At 37.7% G+C, this 17,886-nt stretch overlaps 1 protein-coding gene across 2 annotated transcripts in view; it reads left to right on the top strand.

The window, feature by feature from the left end:
- ephb1 (EPH receptor B1) overlaps positions 1-17,886 on the top strand; it is a 178,940-nt gene that overhangs the window by 71,208 nt on the left and 89,846 nt on the right. For both annotated transcript variants that reach the window (XM_032565870.1, XM_032565869.1), the window contains exon 3: positions 7,911-8,592. In XM_032565870.1, the coding sequence (XP_032421761.1) occupies positions 7,911-8,592 (682 nt within the window). The remainder of the gene's footprint in view (positions 1-7,910; positions 8,593-17,886) is intronic.

Genomic DNA, 17,886 nt, shown 5'->3' with positions numbered 1-17,886 from the left:
GTAGAAGTACTTTCTCCCTGCATCAGCCCAATGTTAGGTTGTCATGAATATTAAATACCCTCATTGTTAAGATGTCCATCCCAAGAAAGTAAAATGAAAAACATTCTTGGACAAGGCTCCACCCCCGTTTTAGTTTTACTCTGATGGATGAGGAAGGGACAGTTTTTATTTAAAGAATTGAAGCATTTGAGGCACATAGCAAAAAGGGAGCATTAATCCGAGAAGCAATTAATCCAATGTCATTCTGGAAGAGCTTTAGAGATCCACAATTGAGACAGTAGAATATATTGTGGGGACAGCGATAAGTCATGCACTCCACAAAACTATGTTTTATGGAAGAGTTGCTAAAAATGCCCTTTTGTGATGTAGCCACAAGCCATCCTGAGGAAGCAGCAAACATATGACCAAAATTTAACTCAGTAGCAAACATGCAAAGCAACGTCTCTTGTAAAAAGATAAAATTACTATAAACACCGTCCCCACATGATGGTTGGTACCAGCATTATGCTGTAGCAACACTTATCTTCAGTAGGGACAGGGAAGCTGAAACTAAATCCAGGACAAAGACTCACAAATGGTGCAGAGTTTCAACTTGTAGTAAGACAACTGCCCTAAACATAGAGCCAGAGCTAAAACTGAACAGATTAGATCAAAGCAGATGTATGTTAGAATGACAGACTCAGTCAAGCTACTGAAGAGCACCCATCAACATCAACTTTCACGTCTGGAAGCAAAGGAGGATTTGGGTCTTGACTACCGCTGTGAGTTGTTTTGCAAGACATTTATTTAAATAAATAAATAAATTAATTAAAATCTGCAGCTAGTAAAGACATACCCTAAAGGGCCTGCAGAGATTATTGCAGTGAAATATGGTTTTATAAAGAATTAACTCAGTGAACTATAAAGGTTTAATTTTCCAATCATTTGAAGAGCTATGCAGTCTTGTCATTCCACTTCATAATTATGCAGTATTTTGTGTTGGTCTATCACATATTAAGGTTAAAAAAATACACTAAAGATTGTGGATGAACCATGGCAAAATATGAAAACGTTTGAGGGGTGTGGGTGTTTTTGCAAAGCACTGAGTCCAGGTATTCTGTAGTGAGCATGTTGAAAAGAAAAATCTTGCTTTGCATTTATATTCTTTTGAAGGCTGAGGTCAAAGTTGTAAACTGCATCAGGGAGCATAGTCGGTGCAGTGGTTGGTCATTTTTGACTACTCAATACATCTCTTTTTACAAGGCCTGCTGTAAAAGCACATCATCACACTGCACAGTTGCCTGGCCATTCAACAAACATTTTCCAGACACTCTTGTACTATTTAGAATGGCATTTCACAGACCTTTCACAGCAGAAGCGCTTTAAATGTGGAAGTACTCTGAGTTGCTCATTGCCCATCTGTGTTCAGTTTGCCTGAGCATGTAGCTGAATTAACTGGCGCTGACGGATTTGAAAAGCAGTACTGGACTGCAACTCCACTGAGCTTCAGATAGCAGACAAGAGGTTAAAGATCAGCAAAGTAGATGCTTCGCTATTCAGGCTTCCCTGTCGAGTGAATTAGCTGAGACTGAATGATGAGCTGAAACTTGTCAAGCCCTGTCTATATGGTTGTGTATTTAAGGTACAAACAGACAAACCTTGACTGTATACGTTGACTGGCTTTATTACTGAAGATCATTTTACAATTAAAGGTATACTTAAAATGTTACTTAATAAATATGTTCAAACAAATAGAGCGAGATGTATTCTCACAAACAAAACTGGCTTATAATTAAAACTGTCATTGAACACCCATAGCATGAATAAGTATTTGCCCTGGTTTCACATTTATTTACTTATGATTTTTTTTCTCACACCTACATGTTGCAGATTATTCAACAAATTCCAATACAACTTGAATTACTTACAACTTAATACAGAAAGCAGTTTTCAAATGCCATAGTTTATCAAGGGAAAAAAGACTATCAAAACCAACTTGCCCCTAAGTAAAAAGAAACTGCCTCCTTACCCTGTTTGTAGTTCTGTTTGCAGCAATAACTGTCATTAAGCATGTAATACCTGGCAACAGTGTGACTTAAGTCTGGAGTTAGACTTGGCCAATCCCAAACTTTCACTTTGTTGTGTTTCTTTATTATTATTATTTCTTTCTTTATTTTTTTGAATATTTGTTTTTTATGGCCATCAAAAATCAATAGATTTACTGGTGTCCTTTAGATCTGAAAAATTAAGCTGATCACAAGCTGATAGTTGGATAATCTCCTTCAGGCTGTTCTATTAGAGAGCAGAATTTAACTTTGTATCAGTTACATTAGGTAATCAAGATCTGACGCCTGAAAGCAGAAACCAAAATCATTACACCACCACATTGTTTGACAATAAAACAAACTCCCAAGGCTGATGTTTCAAACGTGCTCAAATAGCTCAATTTTGGCATATTCCACAATTTCTCCAAAAGGGATTTGACTTGAACATCACAGCTACTTCAAAATAGTTTTGGAATATTAATTTTAAACGTGAATATTTTATTTTTATTTTTTTTTAATTTTGCTATCGTTTGTTTTTAAGCAGGTAGTTCCGTAATTTTTAAAACATAGTGTAATTGGCCAAATTTAAATTAATAGGTAAAGCAATCTGCAAAAATCAAATGTGTCAAAGAAATACACCCCAATACATACATTCTGATCCAAGCTTACCCTTTCTTAAATCTAATTTCAGATCTCCAAAAGTAATGATTTTGTCCTGTTTCTGCCATGGCCTTTCCAACTGACTCATTTTTTTCATAGGTATTATGCGCATGTTCTGTTCTGAACAGTCAGTTCACCCAGCTGTGACTGGAGATATGCATGTCTCAAGCTCATCATCGAATGATGCAGTCTTTTGGAGCTAGAATCCAGCAGTCTAAGCTGTTCTGTGTTATTTTAGTCATTAATGGTAATGGAAATTAATCCTTTTGATGAGTGTTTTTGTGAATATAGACAGTGATCTGAGGCTGTGGGGAGGGAAACACACTCTTGAAAACGCCTAGCCACATTTTTTCTTGTGTTTCTTTTTCTGACTCTGTCTCCTGCATTACTCCACCCTCTCTTCTCCAGCTCAGCTAGCTGTCACCGGTCATTAACACAACATTAAGTGCTCTGTGAATTCATAGCTCCTGCAACTCCTTGCTGCTTAATGCCTATAAAAGAGTGCTGCTATAATGACACACATACACAGACACAGAAGGCTCACATTTAACTACCAGGGGTAGAGCAAAGGTGTCTCCTGTGCATCTGTTAAATCAGAGCTATTAGAGCGAAGTCAGTGATTACTTTCACTGGGCTTACAAAATGAGCATTTTGCAAAGACTGGCTGTTAGTGTTTGCCTAGTGTTTCATCAGCAAAACTGTTTGCTGTTCAGTTTCAATATTGATGTTAAAGTACAGTAAATGTTGTGCGTATTTGGACTTGTCCACACTAACAAACTGTTGTTTTCTTCACTGGTAATTGTCCATCTACAATCTCAATTCTTTGGCAAAAGAATATCCTCTATTAAGAAAAACTTTCTATGCTGAAGAGTTTTAAATGTTCTGCTTCTCGTGTGAAATAATGATGTGAGGTGCCTGTGCACAAATTTATCCACATGTCTCCACAAATGTCCTTAGGCAAGTTGGAAAAAAAATCTATAGTTTTTGTTGCCACAAACAACCTTCTTCAACAATTTTGACTGGACGTCTGACCACTGTTAACCTCCCAATCAGAAACAGTAGAGTTCTTTGACCAGGCAGATGGTTCCTTGGCATAATTCCAAACACTGGACTTCTCAGAGATATACCAAAGATCCTGTTACATTTTTATATTTTTACTTTGCAAGCCCCATGTTCTTCTGATTTGTCTCATCCAACTGTAATAAAAATATAGCAACTTCTCAACATTTTCCACGAGCTGATACATTAAAAGTTTTGTTACTCAGTATTATTATTTTTTTTTTTTTTATTTTATATTTTATAGGCAAAAGTAGCAACGAGAAGCGAGTCTACAAGTTGATTTCTTCCTTGCCTCTTACCTTGTTGTCCTTTCCTATAACCTCTCATTACGTTTTCCTTTAGAAACATGTTGATACAGACTGCATAAATCTATTCTGTAGTCTTTAATGCATGGTCTAAACATATACAGTTTAGGCCTTGAGCTATTTTATTCTCAAATTATTAAAGAAAAAATAGATGCAAGGATCAGAGAATTCCATTATCTTTAAGGTGACAGATGATGATGCCCTCTCTTTTCAGGGGTCAAAGAGATGTCAGATAGAGACATTTGGTTTGAATAATGTAAAGGACTGGAGGAAAAAGCAATAAAAGAGAAATACCTTGGTGTGACAAGGACATGCTCTCTGGAATACTGTCCCTGTGTTCTAAATGCATGCGACGAGGATCCTTTAGTGGTGAGGAAATTACATAGACACTGAAGAACACAGAAAAATGTCGATACCCTCAGTAATCAAATGTTTTGGACCTGCACAAGCAGAAATGTGGCAGGTACCCTCAAGCTCTCTGTAGCAAAACAAGAGCCAGCAAATCAATATGTTGTCGGTAAACTATCAAATTACAAACACCACTCTCTTCGAGCACACTGGTGTAAACGGTGTAGAAATGCAAACCGCTAAAGGGATGAGGCGAAAGTGTGTCACAGAGTGTGTTATCTGCTAAATAACCAGGGCTCCTGTAATAGTTTGACTTGTGTTTGACACAGTGGTGACACTGAATATCTACTGAGTAGGAAATAAAAAAATGTATTTCATTATTATGTGAGCCAATGAATTTCTAGACAGATTGTGGATGGGCATTATTGGAGACGCCTCAGGCCCCTTTCTGGCGTGAAATATGGTGGTCATTTGGCTAGACGAGAGGCGGTGAGGACCCCCTCCTAGACCAGAGCAGACGGGTGCCGAGGAGCCTAGGGCTGGCTGTATTAATGAACAGGCAGTGCTGAAAGGGACAGGTTCCTGTAATGCTGATGAATGGTCATTACAGAGCAGAGATGGGAGAAGAGAGCGGAAGAGGGGGGAGGAGAGCGAAGTGAAGTGGGCACTGAGGGAGCTGCGTTGAGGAAAAAAGGCTTTAATTTGCACCTCAGATTTCTGTAAACTCATTTATCATGTCAGCAGTTTCTCTGTTCATCATGTATCTTCCCACTCCACCCTGTACATGTCCTCACTTGGTTTGAACCTTCCTGTTTTCCTCTGAATATGTTCCTTGCAACAAATAGTTTCATCATCTATATTAAAATCAGATGGTTCACATCCATCCCGTTCCAGTCATTTCACATCATTTTATAGAGTTATCGAGCAGAATTTTGGATCTTGACTGGTTTGTAGGGCTATGTGCAGAGAGCAGATATTTCTCCTCTGCTCTATTGAGCCTGATTGAGCAGGTGGGGCTTTAAAGGTCAGAGGAAGGAGGAAGCACCAGGAGATGTATGCACACAGGAAACATGAACTGACTAGAGGTCCACTCCTTCCGCTCTAGATCTCATTAACTTCTCTTCTCCTACAGGTATTTGTATCTTTGGCATGAGAATTTTTAAAGAAACAGTTCTTTTAACCAAGCTGCTATATGTAAGCATAGTATAAAGAATAGATTTTTTTAAGTAGGATATAAAATAACATAAGAAAAATCCCAAAAAGTGTTAAATAGATAATTTATACATTTTAGAGGTTCTGTTAATGAGAATATTAGTGAATACTGAACATCGAAATCTCATAAGTGATTATTGTTAAATTTGTTGCTGGTTTAGATGAGCAACATCCATTTTACTATGCAGAAGAGTGTGTGCTGAGTTACACTGATAAGCTACAACTCATCACTCCACTGAATAAATCAGTGACCACCAGGAATGGAATAAGTCTTTGGATTTTTTTGTGCCACTTTTCCAATAACATTGAAGATGGAACATCCTTGTCCTTTTTTAAATTATCCCAGTGGATTCAGGAGTTGAGAGAGACACCTCCAAAAGCACTTTAATGTACCAATCTTGATGCCATTGGACAGTCTGTCATAAAAGATCAAAATGTTTACCTCCCTCATGGCAAGCTTAGATACTGTATATGTGGCGACCAGAAAAGTTGCAGCTGATAAGGCAGATCGATACAGACAGCACTATCTGCTCAAATACTTTTCTAAATTGACACAAACATATTTTGATTGAGAAAGTGGCAAATTTATTAATGGTCTCTTATGAAAGTGCATATATAATACAGTCCGTTATTTTAGCTGATTTTTGTTGTCTAAAACATCTATTCCCAATACAGCACAACACCAAGTGATACATAATGTCCAAACTTCACTGCTATCTCTCTCAAACAAAACATTTGAAAGTATGTTTACTCCTGATTGTATCTATCTGCCTGAGCTGTGACTTATCAATCTGTGAAAAGCTTAGATTATCCAGTACTAAGGTTTTGGATTTTTTTTGTTTACTTTTCATTGAAGATTATATGTTCCTGTACTTTTCAAGACCTTGTGTTATTTATGCATGTTCAGTGTCGCTATACAGTAGTGTCATATTGCTATATTTCTGAGGTCAGAAATCAGCATCAAGTTCTAGCAAAAGGTTAACTCTGGTTAGCAAACAAAGGGACAGAAGAGGTGCTGATAATAGCAATTTAAAACAACTCAAATAAAACAAAGTAGGCCACATACTCATGGAATATGATGGCAGTAGATACAAATCGATAAATTCATACTTTTGAAAGAAGCTGTTGTTGGTTTTGTTTTTCTTTCATGAATAAACAACATTAACATTATTCTGTGAGAATACTGAAAGCAGTGCTTGAATTGTGCAACGATATCAAAGATGGTTAAGTTTTGTACTTTTCAAGGCCTTATATGTCTCTCTTCTGCCAAGATAATATTCAAAAGCCTACAAAAGCTGAAACCAGTTTATTGCAAAGCTTTTTATGTTTAATATTTGCAAACATGACCTTGTATTCTACAGAGACAGTTTCACTTTTTGTTGTTTCACAAGACAGGTCCACCAATCTGTTTGTATAAGTCGAGTATGCCTGTGTGTTTTCATCTGACATATTTATTTTGAAAGTTCAAGCAGTAAATCTCCATTTGGATCAATTGGACCACAATTTACCTTTGTACCAGTGTCCAATTACTGTATTAGTACATTTTTCTAAACACAAGCTCTTAAGGAAAGTTTCTTTTTGTTTGCCATTTCTCCTCCCAGTTCTCAGTGATTCCAACCAAATATTAATGGCGTATTTTCATCTTGATTTGGTGCACTGAGTTAACTCCTTAAGGCCCTTCTGATGCTCATCCAGCACATTTTCTGGGTCACACCTGCAATAAATGGCCTACAGCGTATCTCAACTCTGTCTGCACACAAGTGACTCTCCATCAGATGGGCTCTTGGCTGCCATGTAGACTGTCTCTGTCTAATTGTAATTCAGCAGTGCATAATCTAAAATTTGTTACACACTGTAGTTTTAATGCATCAACTCAGTGCCCAGCATCACTTAGCATAGATAGCACATAGCAGTGCAACCACGGTAATTACTCAGTTATTGCTGATGCAATGGGAGGACATATATTTTACAGCTGTGAGTACATTTAGAGAACAAGATGAGGAAGTGGCATTTTTCTGTAACCGCACTCAGACAGTTGTTTATTATTCCATGGAAAGGAGATGTTCACGTATCCTCAAAGGATGAATAAGCCTCATCACTCAGTGGGCCAATGCATTTTTGTTAATTTAGCCAGAAAATTCATATTTAGTGCCTCGGGGGAAGGTAGTGATATGTGCACAAACTCTCTGCAGCTTAGCTTATATTAACAGAAAGAATTTAGGAAAAAGAAAACATCACAGCTCGATCATAAATGATTACTAATCCGCAATGTACAATTGTCTCTCTTTTTCTCTTTCTGTAGTGGGAGGAAGTGAGTGGCTACGATGAAAACCTTAACACCATAAGGACCTACCAAGTGTGCAATGTCTTCGAGCCCAGCCAGAACAACTGGCTCCTCACGACCTTCATTGATCGCCGTGGTGCACAGCGGATCTATGTGGAGATACGATTCACAGTGCGCGACTGCAGCTCCATTCCAAATGTCCCCGGCTCCTGCAAGGAGACGTTTAATCTGTACTACTATGAAACTGATTCTGTCATTGCCACCAAAGGAACAGCCTTCTGGATGGAGGCCCCCTACCTCAAGGTGGACACCATTGCTGCAGATGAAAGCTTTTCTCAGGTGGACTTTGGTGGGCGCCTAATGAAAGTCAACACAGAGGTGCGCAGCTTTGGCCCACTGTCGAAAAACGGCTTCTACCTGGCCTTTCAGGACTACGGTGCCTGTATGTCTCTGCTGTCAGTCAGGGTGTTTTTTAAGAAGTGCCCGAGTGTGGTCCAAAACTTTGCGATCTTTCCAGAGACCATGACAGGGGCAGAAAGCACCTCCTTGGTCATTGCCAGAGGAATCTGCATCCCAAACTCAGAGGAAGTAGATGTCCCGATAAAGCTCTACTGTAACGGAGATGGAGAGTGGATGGTACCTATTGGTAGCTGCACATGCAAGGCTGGGTTTGAACCTGACAATGGCAATGTTTGCCGTGGTAAGAAAAAGTGCATTTCTTCATTTAAAAAATTGGTTTAATTCCTGCAGTACTTTGCAAAAGTGTTTAAACTCAGATTTTTTTCATGTTTTGTCATGTTGCCAACAAAACTTTCCATGTTTTTGTTAAAATTTCAGGCAGGCGATTTTCAAAATATTTATTAAGGATACAAACACTTTTACACCTGTATGCAGAGATAAAAATCCAGGGAAACCAACTGCTGTATTTAGTAAGGTCCACTTGTGTGTAATTCAATCTCAGTACCAATTATCTTCTGTTAAGGCATCAGAGGTTTGCTAAAGAACAAAAAGCATCATGAATACCAAGAAACACATTAAACAGGTCAAAGATAAAGTTGAGGAAAGTCAGGAAGCAGTTTTTGAACAGCTCATGAAGAACTGTTTAAACTCTGAAAATGGAAAGAGTATGACAGAGTTAGCCATTGTGAAACAGTGATAAAGTCAAAAATACATACCTAACGTGGGCAAATCTTTTTTGATAGGACAACTGTTAGTCATGCACTCTTTAAATCTGGTGTTTTTTGAAGGGTGGCAAGAAGAAAGAGGTCAGAAGTCATCCGTTGTTGACTAAGCAAACGACAAACATGCTATAAAACACGTTTGTTCCATAGCAAACATGTGGAAGCAGATGTTCAGGGTAGATGAGATTTACTTCCAAATACATGTCTCACTTTACTAAAAATCACATTAACACCACATCCTAATCTTTAACGAATGTCAGCCTTTTTGTACAACCTACTTCACAGATGGTGCGAGCTTTGAATTTGCCTCAGCAAAGTGTGTGAAAATGAAGTTACAAGGAATAGATAATAACTGGAATCCCAGGTGAAGATTAATGTGGGTTTTTGGTTCAAGTTGTCAAGTTGTTGGTGAGGGGTTTTTGTGTGTGCCCTCCATTGCACCTCCAGACTGTGCACCTTGTTATTTCAACACTCTCACAAACACACACACAAACAGAAAATTTGCTCAAGGTGTCTGGCGATTATATGGGTGGCTTGGGGCTTGCAGTATTGGTTTGGCCTGCCTCGGGATGTTAGTTGGAGAGTATGTGGAGCCCAGATAAGATTGATTGACGCCCATCTGCTGTGATCAATAAACAGATATAAGAATGCCACATATCTACAAACCACATGGGGTGTGACTGTGTCCACTGTATCCTTCCAGAATTATTTTGTTTCCTAAGCAAAATAACCCCTAATACTGACTTACAAGATTGAGTGGCACTTTATATAGAGAGAAAGCTTTATGCAGTGCCACGATGTAGTTATTTAAATCAGGAATTTTGTAGTAAAAATAATTTATATTTGTAGAATATATTTATTCTTGGCAATTTCCTTTTTATTTTTACTTTTCAGTATTGTTTTTCTAAACCTTTTAAATAACAGAAAACCACATATTAGGTTTGTTTGCCAAAACATTATTGTGCGCTTTTCATTTTGGAGCCTTTGCTGTATAATGCAAACATGTGTGTACAGATAAGGTTGCCCCAGTATATTTAGAGCTCCAAAATCTCTCTGATATCCATAGACCATCTGATGCTGTTTTGCTAAGTTCACAGAGCTAGTTGATTTTGTTCCGCCTATATTTTTGCCTTGCAGCAATACGGGCCCAGGTTTGAATCTGAGTTTGGGGTATTTCTGCATGGATATTGCATGTTCTATCTCTGAAGGTGTTGTTTTTCACTGGTTACTCAAGCTTACTGCCATGATCCAAAACCATGACAAGGTTAATTGGTTTCTCCCTTAGGTATAAATGTTTGCGTGGGTAGGTGTTTATGTCTGTCTATATGTCAGACATATAGACATATAGACAGACATATGTCTATATGTGACCTGTCCAGTAAGTACCCTGCCTCTTGCCCAATGACTGCTTTAAAAAGGCAACCACACTCCCACCACCCTGCTAGGATAAACGGCTATAGACAATGTATTTATTGTTCTATTAAGCACCATGACACATAGAAAAATACATATTCCCTATTATTAGATTGGGGGAGTTATTACTGCACTGATATAGCTTTATTCTAACCTGAGTAAAATCCTAATAAAAAAAACTCCAACTTCCACATAGCAAATGTGCAATAAAAACAATATACATTTAAAATGTAGAATGTACTGCCCGTCTTTGTCACTCATAACCATCTTGCTCTCTGGAGATTTGCATGAAGTCTGTTTCAACCTCATCTCTCTGAGAGTACCCCTCCAGCAAGAGCAGTCACTCCCATCTTACACTCTGCAGTATGTTTATGGACTTGTAATCAATTATTAAAAATGTATCATAAAAATACTTCAGCAAGTGGAGTACTGAGGGACACCAGTCAATTGTTGTGGGTGTGCGGAGTGCTTTATCTGTTTCTTTCTCTTTGGTATAAATGCAAAAAATGAGTATATATTCATCCATCTATCCATCCATTGCTGGTGCTGTTAGTGGCTGAGAGATCAGATACACCCTGGACAATTCACCAAGTCAATTCTATAGCAATACAGACTGAAAATCAAGCACTCACATTGCTTAGTTTAGTACCACTAAGTTAATGCATGATCTTTTGTTTTTTTATTTAGTTACTATCAAAGGAAGAAAAAATACACACAGAAATCCAATGGATTACATCTAAAATATGCACATTTCACAGAGCTGTCTGATGGTGCTGGATATTGCTTTGAACACAAAACGACACTGTAGTTCTAAAGAGCTCAGATAACAAATAAAAGACTGAAATTATGTTGCTTCTGTTTTGACCATTGAGCAATTTGTTACAGTATTTTGAAGTATTTCTACCATAATTTACTATACAAGCCATTACTTTTTTTCACAAGCTTTGAACACTGCGATGGGGCTAAAATACAGGTTTCCGCCAATGGGTTTCTAAAGGCTGGACGGTTGCTTGATGAAGACAGCACAAGCTCGAGAGCGAGACGAAAGTGTTATTGAGAGCAACAACAAAAGAGAGACTGAGGAAGTGTGTGAGGCCAGGGATGTCTGCGGGATATTATCGGAAGGCACACACAAAAAACATCACCGCACCTGACCCACATGAACAGTACCACATGCCCAGTGTACATCATGCACAAAATCAGCACAATTAACCTGACCTACACAAATATGCCATTCCAGTGCCATGTGCATAGTGCATAAAAACAGCGCATCTGATCCATACAAAGTCCAACATGCACGATATAATAAAGTTCGGCTTATATTTAGGTGCACTCTAAGTATGGAAATATTTATAGCAACAGTTCACTGTGGAAAAGTTTAATTTTCATTTTTATTTTTTTCAAAAGGATAAAGACAACTCTGCTACTGTTGAGTGTGTGAAAACAATAACTTTCTGAAAAAACATAAAATTTGCATGTTGGCTGACCAGTTAATGCCTAATCAAGATGCAGTGTCTTATAGATCTTTATATTCATAAGAAAAAGGCAAATGTTACCTTCTGTCCTTCTTACATATGCATGTCCTTTGTCAGTGTAGTACGAAAACACATGTTGGTACCTGATTGCACTTTTTCTCATGTATTAATTAGTGACATTTAGTGTGATGGGTATTTGTGGTACCTGCTGTCAGCTAGGCATAGAGGCCATGTCGCGATGTTGTGCCGTGCAACAATGGTGCCAGCATGCCACCCTCATTACCAGCTCCCCAGCTCCCACACAAGCCATTTGGGTATGCCCTTCTCTTTTCTGCCTCTGCGTTTCCCTTGCTCTCTCCCCCCCTTCAGCAATGTAAGCAATCTGCTAAATATTTTATCACCTCTCTGTTAAATTGAGCAGAGACACTCCCAACAGCACCCTGCCACCTTCGCCACTGCAAAGCTTGCCTTGAGTGCATGTGTCACGTTCAAGTCAAGCACTTCAGAGTTGCTGATGGTAATGGGTTTGATTAAGGCTTTTTGTAATTGCTGTTGTGGGGTCTGACTGGGTGATTGATCGAATTGCATTGACTGTGTTTACTTTATATGATCTGCTCATGTAATCATTGATCATTTTAATGATTTCTTGCTTCCTTAAATCACTCATTAAATTCAAGGATAGGGCAATTATTTACATTTTTTTAAATCTCAATGGTGACACAATTTGATTCACATTTCTGTACCCTAAGATAAGACCTACTTGATACAGCAAAATTATTTAAGGCTTTGGCCTCCATTTAATATAGTCTTAGCACATTTTACAGTGGGGGGCTTAATTTTCCTTGAACCTATAAACTACTGTACTTCAGTATACATAGTTTGAAGTTTAATATGTGGTTCTTTGCTAAAGTGTTTACCAGTCCAGTTCTGGGATCCTCCCTTGTGTGTTCTATATTTCTTTTCTGCTTTAATCACCAAGCAGATGATTTAGATCAGAGAATCAGCTCCTTTGAATCAGGGGTGTTATGCTGTCAGGGGCACACCCAAAACAAGTTTTTTTTTGTTTGTTTTTTTAATTGTTTCCCATTCTTAAAACTTGTTTTTGGTTCCTGTGTTAACCTAAGAAGAATATTTTATGGCATTGCATGGCAGTTTGGAAGTGAATTAAATTCAGTTCAGTCTATTTGAATCATCTTACTCCTGGTCAAGCCTCATCACCATGGAGACAAAGCTTGTGCTCTTTGAATGCAGCAGCCACACCCAAAAGGGCCAGGCCTGTTAAGATCACAGTCTTTCATTTAAAAACTGTTACCAGGCAGAGTTACATAACACAGTGAAGAAAATCTGCCAGCAGAAAAAAAAGAACATACATGGGAGTGTAAGTTCATCCCCTCTGAAAAAAATTGTGGCAGAAGAAATCAAAGCAACAAGATAGTTTTGCTAGGGGTATTAATCTAAACAGAGAGATGTTTTAAGGAGGAGCATAACCTAACAAGAAACCAATTTTTTTTTTTAAATGTTAGAGCAGTGTGTTAAGTAAATGCAGCTCAATGTCTGAGAGGGAAAATAAAAACATCTTACACTTAAATTTAAATTGTATTCTCATATGTTTTGGATGAAAGAAAAAAATGAGCATATTTACAAAGCAAAGAAAATTGGTGGTACTACATAACTAACTTTACTGCACAAACTGGAAGCTGTCAGGCAAATAAGGTGCTGTTCCCTTGATCCTTACAATATTTTTAACCCTCTTTAAAATAATACTAAACCTCTTTAAATAATACTGTGATTAACTGTGCTGTTTAAATGGTGCACTGAGACCTAACAATACTTGTATGGACCTTTTTGTGCCCTTTTGGGTCCATGAGAGCACAATCGGTGCCATTAACAAGTTCTGTCTCTTTGAAGTGATGAGTTCAAAAACTTTGCTGAAAGTCTTCAAACAAGATATTGAAGTCTAAACGCTCAGACAATTGATTAGCAACTTCTCTCAATAATTTTAGATAAGAAAATTGAATTAGATACAGGTCTGCAATTGATTGGGATGGAATGAGAGCCAGGGTTTCATTCCCATCACCGTTTAGACCTCCAAAAAACAAAGACAATTTTTACTGCCACTGATTTTTTTAAATAAATGTGAACTATTTATACTGTATGTTAAATATATATATACTGTACTATCTAATCTCACAGTTTTTCCATTAAATTTTCCGTCAGCCCACCACTGTGTGCTTTGATAGTCCATCCATTCAATGCTATATCTATGATTATGGGTTTATATAGTTGGGTATTTACATAATCCCTCATCCAATCCATACTATGGACCCACAAAGCAATATGAATCCTCACTTGTGCATTTTTTTCTCACTGTTAGACTCCAGTGGGCTTTTGACGTGTGAGTGCATTAATATAACAAATATTCAAATAACTTTATTTAACATTCTGCAGGATGACAGTGGCAGGAGGAGATTCACAGCCCATTGAACAAGTGCACATCCCTGGACTAAGTGCCGATTCATCATGAATGCCTTACTTCTGTCTAATGACTGCAATCATGTGGCACACACACGCAAATACACCCACACACACACACACAAAAAAATAAACATATTACTTTCTCTGTGTCTGCATTTTTAAAACATTTTTAACCCTAGCATAAAACTATATAAATCTTTAAATACACTCCTATTTGGTTCATGCTCATGAACATTTATCAGCTGTTGTTTTTTTTTTTCTTCTCCACTTAAAACAAATCCCACAGAAAAAGATAATGCTTTTAAATCACAAGCAAACATTAAATCCCCTCAGCAGACTTTCATTTATTTTTGCTTTAAAGTTTGTCTGCAACTTTTTTCTTCTGCAATTTCTCCTCCAATTAGGTTTTTATTACTTCTTTGTACATCTCATCAGAGTGCAAAGGATCTGACAGGGTAGGACCCTCAAAAACCCCAGAACCTATTAGAGCTAATTCCAGCCCATTTAGCCTTGTCTACTTCTGTTTCACTGAGTTTGCTTCATTTGCAGGGAGGCATCCATGTGTACTCTGCATTACACAACAAAACACACACACTAGCATCCACTAAGTCACCTTGAAGCCCAATTAAGTAAGCATCTGACTCTTCCTGTTCCTATTAGTCTTACGGCAGTCAGGACCAGTGTGATGGGGACAAAATGGAGTAGTAAAAGCAAGAGACAGGGAAAGGCTAGACGAAAAGAAGAGGGTGAAAGACTTCTTGTTTCCATGGTTCTCAATAGGGTGAATTGGGAGGTGGGGGTGGAGAGCAGTGGTGAAAGAGCATGACCCAAACAAAAACTCTTTGAATTCAAGGCCTAGAGAGTGTTTATAATGACCCCAAACATAGATGCACTGCTCTCACTCCACTGACAGTCTCTAATGATGCAAAGGGAATCAAGAGATTTTGTTCACACATAAAAGACATACCTACCACAAACAGGACTGTTCTTATCCCCCAAGGAGGGGCACATAGTCCTACTCCTATTATTCTTTCCTCTCCTAGTATTTCTTTTCAATTTATGTCTTGTTCACAGACCTTTAGCTGCTTTCAGGCTGTGTACTTTCACCAAGCCTCCTCTTGTCATCTCTCACTTTGCCTTCTCTTCAGTCACAGCACTTTTTTTTCTAAGAGATGCCACTTTGACCTGACATCTCCTCCAGTCTATTTAGCCAAACCCCTGTCTTTTCTCTTTACTTGCTTAAGACTTATTCCTCGTGGTACAATGTTAGACTCTTCTCTCTCGTTCCCACTCCGGGGTGGGCTCTGGGGTTTTAAGGTCGGTCGGAAACAGGACAGTGCACAGCAAGACAAAGGACCCCAAACATTCACCAGATGGCTGGAGCCCTGCATAAATTGCCTACGTGAACCTTTGCTAGAACAAAACAAAAGCCTTTCATTGCGAGGGGTTCCGTTTCACCCCCTTACACCAGCCTTGACTCCCATTTATCGCATTGCTCACTTGATGCTTTTAAATTAAGATTGTGCATATTTAAAACACGTAAAACACATTACAACTAAAATTATTTTAAAAAGTTTAAAAGTTTCACAAAAGTTACTTGTAAAGTAAAATTTCAGATTGGATAGATCTGCCAGTATTTCTTCACATTTCACCCTATCCTTGTTCTTGTCTCTCCTTTCTTTGGAATACGTTTCAGCAGGTTGTAATGAGGAGAGATGGTAAACCTCTTCACAGATTTCTATCTTAATGTAGGAAGAATAAACATACTCTTTTTCTTTTGCTCCTTTTTGTTGACTCACTTTCTCATCAATGTCCTGCTAATAAAACAGCCATATATAGAAGAACACATTTCAATTCTAGAGAAAGCTCTTATCCCTTCATAGAGGGTTTGCAATAATAGACATAAGTTAGTCAAGGTTAACCTGTGGTACATGTGGATAGTGAGCTAATGAGAATTGAATTGTAATTACGCTTGTCCCAAAATGCGCCTGCTCCTGACACCTGCAGGTGCAACTAGACAACAAAACAGTTGAAAGCAACATAGAAGGAATCTGACTAAACAAAGATCAACTTGGGTCTAAAATAGGTATTAAACAGTGGTGGGAAGTAACAAAGTACAAGTACTTAATGATGCTGGTTAAATTCATTTCATCTCTAAGTATTTGATATCTTGGTGTTTTATGGGAATGTGGATTTTTCAAATCAATTTGAGAAGCAATTTTGATAGGTACACTTAATTTTATTGTGTCATGTAGCGCAGGGTGCTGGTCTTGATCTTGACTTGGTCACGGGTTAGGTGGTCTTGACTACAACACTGCTACGTGGCTCCGTGGTTGCATGTCCTCCCCCACCCACCTTCTTTCCATCACCTTTCTGTTGGATTTCTTTCAAAATAAATGTCATTAGTGGCAAAAAAGTGAAGTTCATGCTATGTTAGGACAGGAGACAAGATGTTTCCATCCCTGAAATTATGATGCCGAGAATCCCATATCTAAGTCTAAACTGTCATGGAGAGAAAACACAATAAAAACATGCTTTATCTGTGGCATTGTTCATTAAAATGGCACATTTATGATGTATTAAAATTAAATACGATATGTATACTTAATGGTATTGTATTAGCGATTAGGTAATGCATTCAGGAAGTACTTTTACTTTTAATACTTAAGTATTTTTAATAGCCAGTACTTTTTTACTCTTACTCAAGTAAAAATGTTAATGTGGTACTTTTACTTTTACTAGAGTACATTTTTGTCTGTGTATTTGTACTTTTACTTAAGTAAATTTTTTGAGTCCTTTCTCCACCACTGGTATTAAACATGCCAATGTAAATTATAGTTTGCTATTTCTATGTGCTTTAAATTTATTCTAGCTGTTACAAGCTGATATAAGTAATGCACATATACAAGTCAAAAATAATTAGTCCATAAATTACCTTAGTAGTATTGTATAATAATGTTGAAGTGTTGAATGTGTGAAGTAAATAATAGGAATGCATAAAAAGCAAATAATCTTCTTTTCCTTCTTTTTTTAATGCAGAATGCAAATTGTATGACAGTGGGATATTCAAATACAGTAGATCAAATAGAAATATAACTTAAAATATAGAACTAAAAATAATTAACTCTTTTGCCCCACTTGTCCGAGATAGGCTATTTCTGAAGGGGAGTTGTGCTGCACTAGCTGTGGTAGTTTGATAAGTGAAGGTACACTGTCAAGGATAACTACATTAAAGCAGAGCTGTATCATAAAAGAAAATGTATTAATGGTACAGTTTTAAAAAAAACAACAACCTTTTAGATTAGAGAACTTGACAGACAAGCACTGTGCATTTTCATTGTTATCTGACAATGAAAATGCAGTCTTTGGGTCCAAAATTGTGTTTGGGGCAATTTTTTTGCTTTTAATGTAATCCAGCTTTTAACCCAAAGTTTCAGTCTTGCAGTTTTG

This window comes from Xiphophorus hellerii, chromosome 6 (assembly GCF_003331165.1).
Source record: "Xiphophorus hellerii strain 12219 chromosome 6, Xiphophorus_hellerii-4.1, whole genome shotgun sequence".
Lineage (NCBI taxonomy): Eukaryota > Metazoa > Chordata > Actinopteri > Cyprinodontiformes > Poeciliidae > Xiphophorus > Xiphophorus hellerii.
This window is presented reverse-complemented; position numbering and strand designations above follow the sequence as displayed.